This window comes from Typopeltis vanoorti, chromosome 13 (genome assembly GCF_054136105.1).
Source record: "Typopeltis vanoorti isolate ZY-2024b chromosome 13, IOZ_Tvanoo_1.0, whole genome shotgun sequence".
NCBI classification, from domain to species: domain Eukaryota; kingdom Metazoa; phylum Arthropoda; class Arachnida; order Uropygi; family Thelyphonidae; genus Typopeltis; species Typopeltis vanoorti.
In genome coordinates, this window is record NC_143561.1 from 57,055,276 (window position 1) to 57,077,347 (window position 22,072).

The following is a 22,072-nucleotide window of genomic DNA, read 5'->3' on the forward strand; positions in this document are numbered from 1 at the left end:
TAGTCACTTTAAGACTAATTTCAAAGAAACTTTAAGTATTTAATATTCTGTATTATTTAATCTCTTAAAATATTAAAGCAATGAAAATTGATGGAAAGTACATTATTCAATTAAGTAGCATAATACACCATTTATTAATTAGAATAATAGTAATATTCATTTGAAGTTTTGTTACTATACCATAGTATTATCATATAGTATTATCATATAATAGTATCTCATATTATCATAGAGTAGTATCTCATATAGTATAGTAGCAATCATAATATTAACAATATATAGTAGCAATCACAATACTAACAGTATATCATAATATAGTAGTACCATGTAGTAGTAGTATCATATGGTAGTATCATAATACTGACACTATATACAAGATTAACGCTACTTTTTCTTATCGATGTTTTATTTTATATTTTATAAATAATTTCGAAGAAATTATTTATAAAATATAAAATGGCCTTTGAAATGTGGTGCTATAGGAGAGCTCTGAAAATCCCATGGACAGAACATGTGACAAATACAGATGTCCTGCAGAGAATGAAAACACGGAGATCTTTATTACAGGAAATGATCCAGAGAAAGATGAGATTGACAGGACATGTACTGAGAGGTTCAGCAGGACAGAGGATATTAACAGTTTTAGAAGGAAAAATTATGGGAAAAGGATCAAAAGGCAAAAAACGAAGGACATGGCTTGAAGATACAAGATCATGGCCAGGATCACATGGCTATGCAGAAACAAAAAGGAAAGCCACCAACAGAGAGAACTGGAAGGACTGGAAGGACCCTCTCACTGAGGAAGCTACTTGAAGAAGAAATAATTGCTTTGGTTATTTTTATGCCTATAGATGGGTGTATCAACACACCTACTATATTTTTTTTTGCAGTGGTTGTTAAATCAACATTATTATTGCCTTTGATAATTCTCAATGAATAATAATCATGGATCTTTCCTTTTTATGTCTTATATTGGATTCCCAATTTTTTCATAGCGCATATCGTGAAGCAAAAACTTTCAGTTGTTCAAAGGCACACACACACACACACACACACACACACACACACACACACACACACACACACACACACACACACACACACACACACACACACACACACACACACACACACACACACACACACAGTTCTTCTCTTTTGAATATAGTCTCTATAAATTATAATTCTAACAGAACATAATAACTGTTCAAAGCAATTATTTCAAAGATTTCTTATGTAGTTGTACACAGCCGTTCGTTATTATTAACGCACTTTTTAACATATATTTCCCTCTTCTGAATTCGTTTAACAATATGCCTAAATATTTTATTATGATTTCTTTTTTTCTTTTTTTTTTTGTATAAACACTGTTCAGCACATGTAGAAAAGCAAATGATTATCGATGAAATATATTCTTTAAGATACATGTAAATTATCTATTCATGTACTTCCAATATTAATTCCGGATTTCTTTGTTTACTATCTCTTCATATAGAAGGAGAGTAATCCGTATTACGAATTAATACTAGAAGATGAAAATTAAATTCAGATGAAAGAGTGAAACATCATCTAGGATAGTGATTTGTCGATGTTAAGACTGGAAAAAAAAAGGTAATGAATTTTTATTTATTTGTTATTATTTTTTGTTAGTTGAGTGAAAAACTAAAAGATAAAATGGGAAAGAAAGTAAAAAAAAAAAAAAAGTTTGTTCTTTCCATGGCTGCAAGAGATTCGAGATATTGTTATTGTTAGATAGTTTTTAATTTATGACCTAAGCAAACTAATTTTGTTTGTTAATTCTTCTTGCTGATTTATCTGTTTTGAAGGACGAAAAACCAAGTTTCCTGTCATTCCTCGTAGGAGACCGCCAAATATGGAGATCTAAACTTTAACTCAAGATGAAGATGAATATTTCATATGCGAGATAATCTTTTCTCTTTTTTTTTCATAACTTAATTAATTTATCCTACTGTTTAAATTAAATCAAATATTGATAAAACAGATCTTGTTTAATCCGTTTTAATCCACACAGATTAACTTCTGGATTAAACAGATCTTGTTTAATCCAGAAGTAAAAATTGGAGCAATCGTCTCACACCTAGTCATGAAATTTATCTGCACCTACCTTTTTGATAATAACCTTATTATCCTTTTTGATAATAACCTTAAAAAATACGGTATTTATTATGTATCAGTAGATTTCTTCAACTGGTTATTATTAAATTACAGAATAATATTTGATCGATAACCTTAAAAAGTTGTTATGATTATTACGTAATGCAACATAAACGTTTTCATTTATTATCAGCTTACAAAAGAATGCGATTCGTATATTTGGTAGTTTAAAAAATTATATAAAACTATTTAGATATGTAATAAATGTTTGAAATAATTTTAACAATGATCTTATATTTATGACGTTCTTTGATTTGCATCGCGAGAGGACAGCTTATGCGAATGTGTTTAGTCTAATTCATCTCTTATGCTTATGAGAAACAAGATCACGGAGCATAATGAATCTAACTGTTTTGAACATACTATACGCTGATAATTAAAAGTGTATTTCCAGTAGGTGTTTATCTTTCCGCATAAACTCAAATTATTTCAAAAAGTGATTCAATTATCAGATGAAAAACTCTACACCGTACCAAACTGGTTTCAACCCTCGTATTATTTTTTTTAAAATAAGGAATGTCGATGTCTTACTTTGTTTTATGAAGTTTGTATGTAAATTGTTATATATATTTTTATGATATGTACCATTTTTACGAACGCATTTTAATGTGTACAATTTTCACAGTAATATAACTGCTAAGGTTTATAAACAAAATGTTTTAAGTCCATCAGAAAATTAAAGTCTGTGCTATAGTTACCTGTGTTCAATTGATATCTCCAATATGTTATCGATATTGATATATTGATAGATATTTGATATTGATATACCGCATACATTATTATATTAGGCGTAGGTTTCTGTGGTTTAGCAGCTCAAAAGAAAGATTTCGGTATTGTAACCACATGTTTATTAAGATAAATAAAGATAAACAAACCCGACAAGTTTCGTATGTTGTTTGACTTACATCTTCAGGGGTTAAAGGTGACTAAAAGTTTAAACACAAGAAATGAGAAATTACTCAAAATAGTCCATTAGATGTTGTTATGGCAATAACAACATCTAATGGACTATTTTAATTTGGACTAATTATTAATTTGATGAACAGTTTTTCTTGTGTTTAAACTTTTAGTTACCTTTAACTCCTGAAGATGTAAGTCAAACGATCTACGAAGCTTGTCGGGTTTGTTTATCTTTGTTTATCTTAATAAACATGTGGTCAGAATACCGAAATCTTTCTTTTGAACATTATTATATATTTGATATTTGAAGAACTAATATACCACATACATTATTATATATGTTTGTATTAGGTGTCTTTCGAAAACATATATTTTATAGAGACCAATACTTATAGGTTTAATAACAGTTATATCCAATTATCTTTTTTTCCGCAAGCAATTTATAGTTAAACATTTCAGCAATAGTTCCAAAATGTGTATCCGAATGTAGGCTTCTGGTTTCGAGATAATTCGATTTTAGTTGTCAACTATTTTGACATAATATGTATGTGTGCACGTCATTTCATGTTTTGTCTATGTTAGCTGTATTATTATTATTCTCATATCGTTAATAAAAAAAATCGGAGGGTGCGTCAATCTGATACTTGCAATAACTATAAACTACTACATGACAAAAGACAAAGGATTAATGAAGTATACTTGTTTTTGCTAATATAACCAGAGAGCCCCTGATGCATGTGTACAGAAAATCTCCAGAACTTATCGTGCTTTTTTTTTTTTTTTTTTTTTTTATACCACCGGAGAGTCTATCCTAATCTAAAATGGAATTCATACTCAGTATGGTATACGAAATATCATAAATAATGTGCCGAGAACGCAAATTAGAATAAAAATATTGTAAATCACAAAATGCAATTGACATCAGGGGCATTAAGCCTCATGGACAAAGCTGTGTTATGCGATTCTGCTAATGTTCATTCTGTTATAACGATTTGACTAGCTTTATCATCTTCTGTAGCTAGCTTATTGTTCAAATTTATGTCTCGTGAGTACGTGTAGCATCTAAGATGTCTATCAGATACAGAACTTCCCAAACTCATTGTATTTATACTATCTCATAAAACGTATCACCTTCCCTATTTTCATTAGTCACATATTAGCAGTTTGCATTTAATGTATTAAATTAATGTATTTATGCATTTAATGTATTTATTTTGTTTAATAGTTGAATACCAAGTATGTTGTAACTTAAAATACTTTTTTTTTTAATCTATAGGACGTATACAGATGAAATATATGATTGGATTTAAATTTCAATAGCCAATACAGAAGCTACACAAGAGAATCTATTATTAGAACACATCCATTTGCAAAAAATACATCAAAAGAAGAAACGTCATTTATTGTTTAAGAGTTCTACAAGTATTGTACAAATAAGCCAAAATGATTCAGTTGATTTAACTCATCGGAAATATTTTGATAATTTTAACTCATCGGAAATATTTTGATGGATTTTGGTATTGCATAAGCTGAAATATTCATGTTTCCTTACACAACCATTGTAATTTAAATAATAAATTAAATATTTTTTAAAATAATTTCTTGTTGTTTTAATGACAATTATTAACAGTGATTTCTAGTAATTATTTTACTTGTTCGGTTATTTTTTCGTGAAAAAAAAAAAAGTGATTCTGTGATGGGGAGGTGACATCTTCCCTGTCGTAAATGTACATATTACAGGAGCAGAAGCGCCTTGACTTTCTTAGTTATTACTATCTAAATATAGGTTTATATATACAGTATATTATAAATAAACTGTTATTTTGAAATGATGCATAATAGTTCGTTTCCATATATACTACCGATTATTCTTAAACAAAGAATTGTCGCATCAAACTGTGGCAATTCTTATGCATGTTACAATGAACGTAAAAAGCATTAGCAGATCATTTTTTTTTTTTAAGAGGACATTTTTTTCATACTGTTTCGTTATTATGTTTTGTTTTCCGGGAATCAATGCATATTTCTTATATTTAACATTTAATTCAAATTATTGGAATATTCGATAAATTGTCAAGAATCACATGCTATGTTTTTGAATACAATAATTTTACCTTTCAGCGATAACCTCACAAAATTAAAATTATCTTTGCATTTCTTTCTTTCGGTGTTATTATTATTATTATTATTATAAAATAGTTACTCTATATTGTGCAATTACTCGGTTCAAACGAAGTGAGACGTTCTTCTCCATGTTTAAACATTAAACCATTTAATCGTACAGTGTATTGATTTGTGCCATATAACGGCATGCCATAAATCAATATATATCCCTCTATCTAGCTTAGAAAGGGAAAGAATATTCACCGCTCCTTATGAGTGAGAGAGTATGCTTACACATTTGTTTTGTGCATAATTCCTATTTTCTGTCAATTCCTTCTTATAGATGAATCAACTTAGTGCATAATTCGTTAAATGTATTTTAGCCTAAGACATTCGAAAACATTTCAATACGACTAAATTAAAATTTCCTTTATTATTATTATTAAATTCAACAAAAGTTGAATTAGGATATAATAGAGTGTAAAGTATAATAAGTATTAAAAGATATTGTGAAGAAATATAAAAAGTGTTAGAGGGAGATATACTTAGTTGCATTAAGTACACTATTTTTTCTATCACGTTAAGTTGCAATAAATTCTACATCATGATACACATTATTTCCGCTATATAAATTTGAAATAAGTGTATCTACTGTACCTAGATTGTTGTTTGCTTAAGGTATATTTTTCCTTATTCCATCCAGATGAAGAGCGAATGCTTCCGTCTTTTTTCTCTTCAGATCGAAAGACCTGGATTCGAATGCCGTTTGTTGACGCGAGATAACTTTATAAGGCTTTTCAGCTGAAGGTGAGTTACTTTGGCGGTAAATATTTTTCTCTCCAAATCTCAGGATTTTCAGCACGAGATTTCAACATATAGACTGCAAAGCAGACTGTGAAAACAACTATTAGTTATTCAGTCGGATTTGTTTTGAATGACCGTGATGATACAGGGTGGCTTGACGTAAGCATAAACTACTAAAATGATTTCAATGGGGGGAGGGGATGCTTATCTTGAAGTTTGTGCACAAACAAGTTAAACGCATAAATTTAAAGTACTTTTCACCACATTATATGGCAGTTTAAATTATAAATAGGTTGTTAAAGAATAAGTACCTATACTAATAGCCAGAAAGCATGAACATAAAAAAAAAAAAAAAAAAAACAGCTTCACCTATAATAGATTTAAAGGATGTATTACAACCAAAGCCAATAGGCTTTTGAATCATCGTCTCGTATTTATTGTCATCGTATCCTGAAGGCACGTGAGAAAAATGGTGCGTTTAGAGCGGTAGTTCTGTCATTACCCTTATTGCTGAAATTGGAGGGGGGGGGGTAGGAAAAAAGAAGGGAACATAATCACAGAATGGAATGACATGTTAGTAGTACAGAAAAGTTGTCGTTTAGAACCTGAAATACAGCAAAAGCATCTGTTTACCAAATATGCGTATATGACGTACTGGCATTTCTTAAAATAGACGTCACAATATCTACAAATCTTTCTAAACAGCGTTCAAAGAAAGAAAAGTTGAAATATGTTTATTCTTCATAGAAGCAGAAATGAGGTTAGGGTATTGAGTTTATAAATGAGGAAAGCGCAGTATAATGGTAGTGATATGAATAAGTAACAAAAAAGCACTCCAGGAAATACTATAATAAAACACACAAAGTCTTTTGAGATGTTTGGAAAAAAGTAGGTTAGTGGAAATATATATATTTTTTATATAACATTTCGATCACACTATTATGAAGCTTAGAAATTCAAATTTGTTATTCTGTAGCGGTTATTAATTATTCTGAAATACACTGATAACCATTTAATACGTGTGTGAAAGTTCTTGTTTTTTTCTGGTATTATTTCTTGAATATAAATGAATTTTTTTTTTAATGTATTACTTGAGATTTGGGATTTGCTGTATGTGTTGTTAAGGAGAATGAACAGATAAATCTGCAATGATTAGCTGATTGTTCAGGAATTTATAAATTGCGTGCTTTAGCTAGCGTGTTTACAGGTCATGTTTGATGGGGGAATCAAGTTATTATTATTATTTTTTTTTTTTGGTGGGGGACCCTTCCACTTCTGAGATCGATTAACACCATATTTTTGATCGAAAGTCCTTCTAAAGGTTTTTCACATCCTAGACGGATCTGAACCCAAACATTTACCACTAAGGAGGTCGCTCAAGTTGTTGGAGAGTACCCAAGAGGATTTCGTTTGCCCTAGTCATTTTTATAGGTATAAAATGATCAAAATCTGAAAATTATCTAACAGGTATCCTACTTTAAGCTGATATTCTTCTGCATTATTTAAATTAACATGATTTCCAAATAGAGGAAACTTAAAAATAGACTTCTGTTTGAAAAGTGCTATAGATGAGATCGAGCCTTCAAGTTCAGTAAATAAACTCTAAGGCTTCTTTTGCTAGTAAAAAAAAAGCTTTATTCTTGGCACCAAAAGTGTTTAATTTTGCTACTAAAAATATCTTTTTTGTACACCACGCGAGTACTATGTGTTTCATATATTTTATTTAAATCATTTGTGTTCTTAAATTATATGAGAATTTAATCTGCCCGCACGTATTAAGCATATTTTCAGAATTCATATTTTAAATTGGACAAAATATTATGCTTTATAACCTTTAATATTTTAATACAATAACAAATATATATTTCATAATAATATAATAAAATAAATAAACGTTAAATGGACAATTGTATTGTTCAACTAATTTTTTACAAAAAAACGATCCTTCAGTTACTGTTATTATATTCAAAGTTCATTCTTATAGCAAACGCAAAATTATATTTTCATGTAAACATATTAACAATATGTTAACAATCTCATTTTTGATCAAAAGAAAGGGTTTTAAGTTACGCACTGCAATGATAAAGTAGCAGAGTAATTGTTACCACAGATTCAACAGATGCCCATGGAACAGCTGGAGTTTATTCTTGATTAAAAATAAATAAATAAAATCCCAATTATATCGCAAGTTTTCTAATGAATAAATGATTCTGTTCCTTAGATGAAAATCCCTTTTGGCTACATGCATAAGATTAAGTAGGATTCACATAAAAGAAAAAAAAAGCGAATTGAAATTGCAATGAAAGAAATTTTCCTCACCTATAAATGAAACTAAATATCCTTCTGATCGGTTTCAGCAAACCACTCATATACTTAAATATTCCACCGATTTCATCGATATAGACTTTTAAGTAATTCGTAAAGCATTCTTTCCACGGCTAGGAGATCCTAATACTTGGTAAAATAGTAGGTTAAAAATATTTTAGCAATATTTTTTTTAACCCAGTTAACACTGAACTGTTCTTCCAAACTCTAATTCCTTTATAAACTTAAAACTTTTTTCTATCTCACCATTTTCTAAATAATTATCTAAAATATAAAATATTTTATAATAAATAATTATTCAATTTATATTTAAAGTAAAATTTCAAGCAAATAAACAAAATATAAGATATAAACTTTAACATAAAATTGGAAACCATAGAAATTAATGTATAGAGAAACTGAAATAAAAATGGACGATTAAAATTGCATTTAGTTCATCATTGTTATAATATAATATCTAGTGAATATTTTTACCCCATACTAATTATTTGGCATGTAATGCAAATGTGACTCAGCTGATTAAAACATGATTATTTTTAAAGTTACGATATATACTGTAATCGCAGTGCAGTTATATTTTTCAGATTTTGGATACCAATCACGGCACGAATCTACGGAATTCTAATTGTCGAAGTAAAACATTTACTCCCACAATGAGTTTTTAGGCTCCATGGAGGTTTACAAGTAATGTTCAAATGAATTTCTTACTGAAAGAGTCAAATAAATAAAATACTGAAACCCTTACTGTATTTGGTTTTTGAACTGCAATTTGTATTTGTCTTAGTAGAGATAATTAACATCGCTAAGATTATTTAGGAGTGAAAAAAAAAAAAAAAGGAGGATTTGTCTTCTTAACGAAAATTTACTGAATATAAGAATTTATAAGCAACTCATAAAATATAAATTCAGTGTTAACTTAGGCATAGCACTATAAACACACTGATTTCGTTAAATAGAAGTATTTTGCTTTTTATTAGAATGCAAAGTACTGATATGACGGATGGTTTCAATTTTTTCCCCTTTTAACATATTTTATATTATTTTTTTCCCAACTTATAAAACCTATAAAAGAGCATTGTTCACGGTATAATAGTAGTAGTAGTATAAGTGAGCTAAATAGAAAGAGAAACGACAGTATTCCTACTTGGAAGATTTTACTTGGATAAAAAAATATTTTCAGTTTATTGCTGCATTTTTAACTGATCGCCTGAGAAGCTATCGTTTCGAAACGAATGATCTGATCACTCGAAAACCTCATTACTTATAATGAACGAACTCATAATCTGTATCTAACAGGAGTAAACGCTTTTCAGAAACTATGATACTTAAAACTAGCTTGAGCTAATAAACATTGGAACACATAGATTTGAAATGTCTGTTCCAAACACAAATAAAAATTTGCTATTTGAAACTTTGCAAAAATTAATAAATTTAGTTTTAATTGTAATCTTTATTATATAATATTTTATTGTAATCTACACACCCACACCACACACACACAGAGTTACATTTAATAGATGTAGTAAATAAAATTATTTGGCTACAATTTTTAGCATAATTCAAACTAAAATAAGTTTCAAGTTAAAATATGTTAATACGCTCCTATAACAAGGAAATACATGATAATAATGTAATTATAATTAGGAAATAACCTATACTATCATAGGTGGCTATTTAGCAATGCTAGTTATCAAAATAAATAAATAAATAATAATAATAATAACTGAGTTCGGATCGAAGAAAGAAAGATTTTAATTTCTTGTAAGACTCATACTCTAATTTAAGAAAGCAGATATTTCTTCTTGAAATATCTACTGCTAAAAATGGTTATAAAATTCAGTTTATTGATTTAAAGTATTTTAAAGCTGTATGCCGAGTTAATCCACAGAATATATTCACATTTAATTACAGTTTTCGCTTTACTAGAAAAGCTGTTAACAATCTATTCAGAAAAGTTGAGAAGAAATAGTAATTTAATACTACCTAATTTCATAAAAAAATTTAACCTGCAGCTGAATGGCCGAACAAGATAATGTGATTGTAGAATCTAATGGTTCTACAGAATTCACACTAGAAGGGGGGCCTACAGATAACAGCAGTTTCATGATCACAGTTTCAGACCCGCCCACATCTAGCTTGGCAACCGGAACCATCAGCATAGGCAGTGATTGTGTCGGTAGCTTTCTGCTCCACGTCTACCCCATGCCATCATCATCACCATAAAGTAATGTCTCCAACATAGACACTTTTAGGACGTCACAAAGTCATGTCTCTCAGCTGTATAACTCACTATTATTCGCTCCACGTACAAAAATCAAATTCGGTTTATTCTCGATTTATGAAATCAGAAAATAATTGTTAAGGTAAGTCCACTTATTGTTTTCCTACTTGATGGAAATAACCGAAAGAAATATTTTATTCAGTTTCAGTATGGAATTAAGTACATCTAAAACGTCAGGTTGCTAAATAATAATAAAATCGATGTTTAAAATTCAAATGACATTAAAGAACTAACTTTTATCAAACCTTTTTTCAATGTTTTAAAATATTACCGAGGTAGTAAAATTCAGGCTACATTTGCTACAGTGTTTATAATCGGAGTATATATATATTATTTTGTTTTGTCATGTTTAATTGTCATGTTTAATATTCTGAGTATGATATTTGTATGAATGCAAGATTTCTTGCTAATTAAAATGTTACTTTTTTTTTAGAATTGTTCCAGGATTGCTACTATTGCTTACGATTTTTATTTAGATATTTAGAAATATATTATAATTTTCTTTTATATGAAATATTAATGCAAAATAAAATACTTAGAATTTTAAATGTGTCAATATACTGATTATTTCATGTAGTATAGAATATATTTTTTTTATTTGAAAGCAAATTATACTTGACAAGAGATTATATACTGTTTTACTCCTTTATCCAAGTGTAATCAAAACGTTTGCTCGTGAACTGTCTTCGAGACGGTTACTAGTATATAGACTGATGACTTCGCATCAATTGCTTTAGTATCCCATAATGCAAATGATTAAATTTCTTGGCAAGTATAATTTACTTGAGTATCGCACCCTGAGTTTTTATATGTACATTTAAGTTTCTACAATACTTTTTTTTTTTAGATAAGAGTATTATCTGACAACTGACACTCTTTCCGTTACAGTTTAGAATTGATCTGCCTAACTCGATATACTAAAATTGATTTTAATTTTTGAAAATTTAAACTCTTTATTAAGGAAGTTAAAACATCAGCGATTTTAGGCACAAAATACTTCTTTGCGTTTTTGAGTTTCCTTATCCTTATAAGGACTGGCTTAAAGGGGCGAAGCAAGAATGCTTTTCATCTTCCCCGTTATCTGTAGAGGACAGTGTATGGATAAGGTGTTATTGAGCTATTAAAGCTCTGATCATGGCAGGAGGGTAACAGCAATAGCCGAGCCTCAGTTAGAACTTCATTGGCTACAGCATTGCCATCCATTACCCTCCAAGGGTATTGGATTGAATGAATCAATCACCGCATCTCACGGTCGATTGATTCTCTCAACCCCCATTGTTTTTGAGTTTCACCAATCATTTCTTAATTTGAGATGTTAACATAAGATAATCTAGTTGGTTTATAGAATTATTGTTTATATTTGATTTTTAAAATGTATTTTATTGTAGTTAATCATATTTTCAGAAATCCATATTTCAAAATACACTTTTCTCTTTAGTTTTGTTGAAAGATAGCAGAAAATTAGTAATTTAAAAGCGATTGTCTTGGTTTATGATAATATTACGAAATTCAATATACACAGATTATTGCACATAATTCCAAGGATGCTGATTTTTTGAGGAAAAAGAATGATTAAACCGCCTTTAATAAGCACATTTCCCATAACTTTATTCGACTCAACACTTTCCCCTCAAGAAGAGAAAACTTAAAAAACTCGCAAAAGAATACGTATTTATTATTCCAAGCAACAGTCGTTATATAACGTGCTCTGATTCTATAGCCGAAGCTCGAAGCAAGTTTGAACAAGCCGTTTCGTTCACTGATAAGATTATTTAAGAATAGCTTCGGATGCCTTCTCACCGCAACAAATCAGAGAAGGGAAACTCGTTTCTGGAAACAAGAGTAAATAGTTAGGAATTACAGGAAATAAGGAACGAATAGAAATGGTAGTTTCTACGTCGCTCTTAGAGCTTATGTTCTGGGATGCAGCTGTAAGTTTCATGAGTGGTTTGGGAATTCCTGCAATCAGTATGTTGGACGTGCGGTCACAGGAATGTTGATTATAAAGCCACGTGCCGTCTTGCTGTAGCAGAGCACACTCCTGGGATGTGGTGTCCCAAGCAAATGATAGACCTAAATGACTTTGTAGGATTATAATAAATTTTCGAACAGAAAGTGGAAGAAAGTTGTTTAGGAGAGTACTGCTGACCTTTTGCAGAGAAACCTTCGGGCCTTCTCACTGGAATCTTGCCAACAGAAATATACTACAAAAGGGATGACCATTAGAAAACTTCCAACTGCCTATCTAGTTTCATGTTAATTTGATGAAAGTTTCGTTTATCTCCACAAATAGTTGGTAAGAAAACTTTTGGTTATTTCAAGAGTTGTAAGTCTTGCTTAATCCTGTGATAATTTATAGCATACATCGTTTGAAAGTTGTCTGGGTATTTTTTTTTTTTTTTTTTTTTTAATATTCTCCGGGGTATCATTCAAGTCATTTTGATTCTTTTTCTTTCTCATCACGTATTACTGATTATAAAGTTGGTTTTGGCTCCATGAGCAAGCGATTCATTAGAAAGAATTTACTTAGTCTGCATTTATAAGTGGAATTTGGAAGTTTTTGGTTCAAAAACAAAAATTTGTTTGAAAAATTTTAATTTTAACAGAAAAGAAAAAAAAAACATATAAGATAAAGCAATCTGTACTTTAACAGAAAAAAAAAACATATAAGATAAACAACCTGTATGGAAACGAAATTATCAATGGATAGCCATTCAACAAAATATTAATTGTCATGTCGATGAGCTTAGCATAAGCAACCAACGTTGTGTACTCTTGGCATGATTATACTAATGACTAAGAAAACAAAAAATAAAAATGGTGTATTCTATTTCTTATCTATGAAAATTTGTAAACCTGGAATATGTCATTATTATGGAAAAATAAAGAAGTATTTTTATTGCTTTTATATTTAATTTAATTGTTTTCTTTTTCATTATTTTTAAATAGTCTGGAAACTCTGTCGCAATGTATAACAGAAAGCGTTTTTTTTTTTTTTTTTCATATCCGCAAATGAAGCATTCTGAAAAAGTCAAATTTCATCATCGTATCATAAGCGAAGCATGTGATAACACTTTCCCTTTAATGCATTTTATTTCATGTAAAATTGTAAAATACATATACAATTATATTGGCGCAAGTTTTCCCCATAAAAATGCACGATACTATAGCTATTATTTACAAATATTAACATTGAGCACTGTATTAGTATTGTTTAAGATATCACTTCATTCTAAACTCATTTGGTTTTACCGAATTTTCAAATAAAATCTTAATTTTTTTAATTAAGTTATATAAATAGTTTGGAAATAATATTTTACTTAAAATATTTCTTTTTAATATTATTTCGAAGTTAAAATACTTTTTTTTTTATCTTTACCTAAATACACCAAATATTACCAGCAAAATAAAGATCCAAATGATGTGGATGGATAATAAATTTAGATTTAGATTTAGAAATCAGATCACCAGAGTGCATAATAAGAATGTTACTGAATAGATTTATGGAAAAAAAAAAAGGATTATTATATTATATTATATTATACAAAACGGTTATATTTAAAAGTAGTTTGAAATATTATAAGCAGAAATGTTATTTAAAAAAGGAAATATAGAGGATTATTACAACCATAATAAACCAAGAAGGTTTTATTATGATGAAAGATGAATATGATAGAATCATTTTTAAATAAATATATAACGACAAATAAATATAAATAACTGGCATGAAAATGATTGATCGACCGTGAGATGCGCTCATTAATACCCTTGGAGGGTAATGGATGGCAATGCTGTAGCCAATGAAGTTCTAACTGAGGTTCGGCTATCGGCTATTGCTGTTACCCTCTTGCCATGATCAGAGCTTTAATAGCTCAATAACACCTTATCCATACACTGTCATCTACAGATAACGGGGAAGACGAAAAGCATTCTTGCTTTGCCCCTTTAAGCCAGTCCTTATAAGGAAATAAGTAACTTTGTGTACATCATCGTTCATTTTGATTAATTTTGATTTGATTTTTTTTTAAAGCAAACTGCAAGGGTAATATAATTCCTTGATAAATATGACGATGTTTAAATAAATAAGAATAACTTAGCATACAACATTCCATCAAATATTTTAAAGCAACTGCAAAATATAATATAATTCATTGATAAATTCTTAGAGATCATCATCATCATAGGAATCTGCATAGCTTAATCCTTTTATCTTAGCGTTGCAGGTTTCTGTTGACTATGTTTGTTTTTCTTCGGCAAAGTATTATCAGATTACACTAATTTACTACCAGCTGAAAGAATTAGCAAATTTATTAGACTTGAGCTTCGTAAACACGACACGACGGCTGACATTTGCAGTAATTATATGTGAAGAGTGTCGGAAATTGTAGAGAATTTTAAGATACTCTACTCGCAAAAAGAGGAATTTAAAGAACGTTGGCAACAGTTTTAAAGACGTTTAACATCGAATCTTTCTCAAATTGAAAGCTAAAGAGAGAGAGAAAGAGAAAGAAATATCAGTGGATGTCACCTCTGGCTAGGAATGTTTACACAGGTGTAATTATGTGTCGGAAGTTATGCGAGGCCGTAGAATTTAGGTGGTTCACACAAGCCTCTTTATTAAACTTCCTATAAGCCAGGCATCGATATGACCAAGAGCTCCTTGTGTAGCTCTCTTCAACAAGATGGCTGACGTCGGTCACCATGTGTTTATCTCGGTCTTGGAGATGGAAAGTCTGCTGACTGTGCACTCCTAGCTGACGCAGTTTTCAAGAGGCAATCGTATATCAGACTTTCAGAGACGCGAGTGTGGGGTTATGTAGCAGATAACGGTAACAACCTCCATCTGCACCTTCGTTGGTGCAAAGTAGTACTGCCATATAGCCAGGAAATATGGCAAAGGATTTGGGAAGATTGTTAATGCTGTACTAGAAATATACGCATGCGTGGTTCTTAGTTTTCAACTATTCGTGGCCAAATCGGGACAACACAAGAAACCGCAACCCTATTTGATTTTTTTTTTTTTAACAGAATAAAATAAATAACTGAAAATGCATTATACAGTACAAGTTTACTTCTCTTTTTTTTTAAATAAAATACACTACTGGTAACTCCCTCTTTAATAAAGGTTTATTTTCCTTTCCTATTTCTCTTTATTGCACCAGTGTCTGGTTTAGTGTCTGGTGCTCCAAGTACCACAAACAAACTCGCGAATTATTACTGAATTAAATACAGGAAAGCGTTGCTAGAAGAAAAAAAAAAAGAAAAGAAAGAAAGCTAATAACCATGTGAACACGAAGTACTTTGCGTAGCACTTCTGGCGCCGAAAGATTGCTGTTTTATTTTAATATCTACATAGCATTTGAAAAAGAAGCACTGCAGAATCCTTTACTCTGTCTAGTTTTCTATGCTTAAAAGTTGAAATAAATACTATGCTAAAAACAAAAGCCATGAAGACTACACATGAAAGAGGGAAAATATAGTTCAATATTTAAATTAGTTTTCTCACAAGTGTCAAACTGTCATTTTTGTTTTAATATGTAAAATATAAATCCAAATTTCCAGGAAGAATAATAAACATTCATTTTATTATTTTTATAGTAGAATAGATATCGGTTGTTCGTCCTTGAAACGAAGGTTAGAAAATGCCAAAATGAAGCTCTTTTGGCTATTTTTTCCTTCCATTAATGAACCAAAATAATTTAGAATGCAATTATTTGCAACAGCAACATTCTTCCAATAGGAATGACATTTTGCTATAATTACAGCGGGCCCAAAAATATTTAAACTTTATATTTAATCATAAGTTGAGAAGAATGAAGTTTAGTGAGTAAGTATTTACATACCAACGAGAATAATTTGACAGTGGTCCTGCTATTTCATTATAGCCATTACAGCGAAATCATATTTCATTAGATTTTTTAAAAAGTATACTAAGCAATGCCACTATACACGTAATAAAAAAAAATCCCAAAATAATGCTATAAAATATTCCTTTTACAATACCAAATGTTCCTTATTGTGATTTAGAATTGTCATGATTATGGCATTATAGGCTTTTCTGTTCATTTAAATTTGTTTTGTAGGATCATAATAGTTTGGGGTTCGTGTGGGATCGGCTTTTGATAAATACTTCTTATCTACCAACTTTTCAACTAAATGCAGCTCCCCCAGCTGAATAAACTAGCAAACTTAAGCCCATTCGCTATTAAGATAAGATGGCTGATTCAAAGTGCAACACATGTTCCTTCATATATGGCCGGCTGTTCATTTCGGTCAGAATTGGCTCTTGTATGAGATAATAGCATTGCTTCTGTTACTGTGGCATTTGATTACGCTCAGTTATAGAATAATTACAGTAAAAAAAAAAAAAAAAAGGCAGTGCAAGTAATTGAAACATTTATTTCTCTTCAAATGTACATAAAGTATACATTACAGATTAACCTCAATACATAGATATAGACATGTTTTGTTTTATTATTATACCTGAATGTACTGATTTTTTTCGTTCTGTATTGAATTTTAAGAAAATTACTTTGATGTAAATCAACATCTATTGGTGATTTGGTTTTGTAATTTTTCTCTGTGTCTTAAAATTCATATAATAGCAGTTTCAATTTTCTTGTTTTTCAAGCGAAAGCTTTAGAAAAAAAAAAGAAAAAAAATCGGCATCATTTGGAAATTACAAACATTATATGGTTTGTAAATTCATCAGCTAACACTTCTAGGTGGGATGCATTGCTACCGAAACTCCGCCTCACATAGTGAGACTAAAGTTTATTGGTGTTTCATGGGAGGTGACAGCGTCGGAAAAAAAAAAAAGATGCTATCAGCAAGCATTTGTACTGCTGCTGATTGGCAGTCCTAGGATTACCTCCCTTGGATCTAGTAATTACCTTGCACTGGGGCAAAGTTAAAAGATGATGGCTGACATTTTATGACCGTATTTCCGGCCATGACAAGTGTAATCTCTACATGTTAGCACACACCCAACAACAACTGAGCATTAGAGTGGAAAATGGACAGGAGTCACGAAACCGGGGTAAAATATAATTGGAAAAATGTTGGAAGAATTAATGATCATTATTTGAATAGTTAAAAACCTTTAAAAAGTTTAAAATCCGTTAAAAATTCCTCGAAGCAAAATTGTGTAGTTTTTTATTTTGAATAAATCTATATTAGTTTTAAATAGCTGTCTCTATAACAATGATTTAGATAAAAAGCTTAAAAGTCTTTTACTTTATAGATTTTCAAAAAAATAATTCAATTTATGGGTTAATTATTTTTATATAAGAATTAACATGAAAAATTAATTAATATATTTAATTTTATATTAAATTTAAAAGTTCAAATTTATTATTCACAATTTGAATACAGAAATTTTGAAGTTTTAAATAAAATATACCCGTATTTAAAATATAAATACACCCCATATTTGTTTGTGACTTCCGTAAAAACAATAAAAAAATATATAAAAATGTTTATAACTATACACATGAATGGACTTTTTTTTTATTAAGAAGCGTTAAAAGCCTATATTTTCATCATTTAAAGCATTATTTAAAAGTAATATAATTTGAAATAAGATTATTTTTTATTATAAGATTATTTCATTTTTTATCGTTTTTTTAACACACAGGATTTATGCTGTCCCTTACTGGCTTGGAAGCTGTAGTTCATAGTAGATATTAATTCAAAAACAGAGGAGATGTCCCATTCCCAGCGCTTATAATGTAGATAATAAGTAAAGGAGGGGACATTTGTACATATATCACATTAAAAAATCACTGATTTAAAAAATAATATATATAATATACATATTCATATATATAGAAATGTGGACGTCCAAAATAATATTAAAATTTGTTCCAAATTTTCTTATAAGAAAAGAGTGCTTTCGTTCACATTCTAAAAAATATAAAATGAGTCATATGCCGTGTACAGATGCATTTCACCTTTATTTAAACTTGTGCAATTCATTTATAACAAGTTAGTTTGCAACTGCTAACAGCAATGACATTTTGTTTATTTTCATATAATAAATTGCTATGTTATTGTGCACTATTTATACCAAGATGGAAATGTGCCAAAAATATTACTTTCGTTTACAAATTAAAAAGAAAAAACAGAAAAAAGAAAAATAGGCGAAATAGCCATAAAAATTAATATTAAAAAATACTGTGTGCTATAAGTTGTTATGTCGGTTTGAATTGATGTTTAAGTTGGATCAATTTTTTTTTTTTTTTTTTTTTTATTTGACAACTTAATCCAAAATTTATGTTAATTTCACATGGAAATCAACTGTAAGCATTTTAGATTCTTTAAAAGAAACGACTGATGTAAGAAATTACATTTCGAGTATTTGCAAAAACTGTTCGGCTGAATATAATTTTTCTACCATGTAATTCAATGAAGTTTTTTTGTTGTCGTTTGTTTGGCTTGTTAATTCTCCATGGATTTAATGGCAAGACTCTGAAGATAAGCCTAACTATTCATACATTTCGAAGAAACAAGTGATCAACTGAACACTACATCAACACTTCGGTCTTGGAGTGGCTCCGAAGTGTCGTCCAATTTTATCTCTATTATTTTTAATTTACCTCCAATCCCCAAAACCAAATGTTCCTTCTAATTTTTCCTTACAGGATGTTACTGAATTAACTTGTAAAAAAAAAAACGTCGATTAAACATTTTTTATAATTTAATGTAATATGATATAAAATTAAACAAACATTAGAAACAAACAAACATAAATAAAGGGGCCTTCTTTATTATTAAATGACTATTTTTAAACAGATCGAAAAATGTATTTTCTTCAAAGTAAGAATTTGCTGCTAGTTTCTCACTGAACGTCTTACAAGATACGTAAATATTGAACTGCTGTAATAGCTTGTAATGGCGAAAATAAACCCTGGAAGGTGACATAAAATTTATAGGAAGAAAAAATGGGAAGAAAAATGGACCGAGATATGAGTCTTGTTTTGGGAACTGTCCCCGAAAATTTGAAATGAATGATCACTTTATTCGGTTTAAATGGAAAAATAAATAAATAAATATAAATAAAAATTAACACTGCATCTTAAAATCAAAATTGTATCTAAAGTTATGTTAGAAATACTGATCTGATTATTGTGATTAACATATGTTCATACAGAATGTCAGAAAACGCATTTTTTTTCCCCTCCTAGTCTTCGAGATGCAGACGGCTGCCTGTTCTGTAGGACGTGTGTAGATCCAGATTGCTGTGGATCGATACACACGCACAGAAACCGCCAGACAGAATCTTTCTATTCTAGGCACGTTCATTCCTTAATGTTATTATTTTTTTATTTCTTATTTATTTTATTTATTTATTTATTTGGACACCGATTTGCAGTTAACTCAGATTGCCGTTTATCACGCTTGTAATATAAAATATTTCAACATTATTATCGATATTAATAAAAGTTTTTTTTTTTTTTTTTTTGAAGAACGAGTAGTACTTGACTTTTAGTTGAAGTGATGGGACTAAAAAAAAATTCAAAAATATATTTATGAAGATTAAATAACAAAAGAATGTATTCGACAGAACATGATAATATGCATGATGAACTCAGACAAAGAAAAAACATCGTAATAAAGTAAAACGAGACGAATTCTAAACTTACCATTCACTGGAGATGAAGATAGCAAATTCTGAAATAAATAAAACAAACAATTCTTTAGATTAAAAGGCACATATTGCTAAGATTGTTTAATATTACAAAGTAAATAAATTGCAAATTCATTACACTAAAATATGTATATATTGCGAGTAAATGAATAATTCACTACGAAAATTGCCTCAGCATCCCATTTCTCCCCTAATTTCCCTTCATATATGTGCTTTTTTTTTTTTTTTTTAAAGGGTCCGAGTCTCCCCCTCCCTTTCTCCCCAAGTATTCAAGAAACTTTTATAAGGTGAGTTAGCCGGACTCATATGACAGGGTTTTCCTCCTTTGATATCTCTTTTCTCAAAACACAGAATCCAGCTAAAAGATGCCACCAGACTGGCATAGCAGATAGTTTGGCTGTAACGGAATATTCCGATGTGAATGGAAGATGATGCAAGATGATCTTTGAACACATCAAGTATTTGTGAGAAGAGATTGTCCTAACTGGATTTAAAAGAACTAACTGCTCTTCACATATCATGCAATGGAAGAAAATAATAATAATAAATAATCAATAATGTATCTAGCTGCAGAATATGCATTTATCTCATATTATACACACATGTTTGTCTGATATTGTATACGTGAGTCCACTCATATTCGATTGACTAAATAAAACAATTCTTGAAATTTAAAAGTAGGAATTATTTTACTTAAAGATTATTATTGATATATAAGGATTCATTTGGCTTTCTTTCAGAAACCTAAGGTCTAAACGACCGATGTTTTTTTTAAAAAAAATCGCGATACATTTACTGATGAGATTCAATAAAAAACAATTATTTTTATCAGTAATTTTTTTATTTCAAATATGTTTTTAATTTCCTGAAAAAGCTTGGTTTTTAATTCCGAAACTCAGCAAAATCGATCGTAGAAATACACCACGAGCACATATAAAGAAATGATAGGAATAAGAAACATCTCCTCTTGTTTAGCACGCTGTAGAAATGAACTCAACCACTTCGATGGTGAGAAGTGAAAAGTTAGAGCTAAAAAGAATGGCACTTCCTTCCTTTGGAAAATAAAAGGTTTGAGAGAGAAGGGGGGTGGTGGATATTATCAATTCAGTCTTATAGTAGAGATGGCAGCGTTTTTTCTTTATTTATTTTTCTATTCTCCGACGATTAAAGTTCCTTAGTATTGAAAGCTTTTGCTCTCTTAAGGTTTCTGCCTGGTCTCTGACGAAAACCAACAAGTTTGAAACCGCTGTCAGTCCAGTGAAACCTTATCAAAATGGACCAATAGGAGGCGAATATACGGACGTTTGGGCATAGCGATCGTGTCTTCTATAAGGTCTGTCTAGAGTAACTCGTAAATGCCGGCAAGTGTATTCCCGTAAGCTCTCTGGTCAAATTTTATACGAAACTTTTAGAGTTTCTGACTCGGCTTTGAGATAATGCTGGATTTAATAGCCACTTGATTTTTATAATTTTTGCATCGCCGAACTGAAGCTTTTTGGCTCTTTATTTTAGAAAATGTATCTATTCTTTTTTAAATCATCCAGAGTATTATGAGCAACAGATGAGCTCAATTTTAAAAGTACATCCAAGCTTCATGAAACGCGATTTATATAGTGAACATCTTCATCTATTAATGTGCATAATATTTTCGAAGTGACGCAGTACATTAGTACTGTGAGTGAGGTAGGGATGAGATAATGCGTTATAATTCGATTGAATATAATTCAATATAAATTACGGACCAAACATGGAACTTTTTTTCAAGCCACTTCTGAACTCCGATAACAAAGGTAGCGTTCTTACAATGAATGATGGAAATTATATACCACCTAAAG

General features: G+C 29.9%; 1 protein-coding gene across 1 annotated transcript in view; it reads right to left on the reverse strand.

Annotated features, from left to right (window-relative positions):
* Window positions 1–22,072, reverse strand: part of LOC150100176 (uncharacterized) — a 142,513-nt gene that overhangs the window by 95,795 nt on the left and 24,646 nt on the right. Inside the window, exon 2 of the mRNA XM_090402424.1 lies at window positions 20,233–20,260. Within this exon, the coding sequence (XP_090258550.1) occupies window positions 20,233–20,260 (28 nt within the window). The remainder of the gene's footprint in view (window positions 1–20,232; window positions 20,261–22,072) is intronic.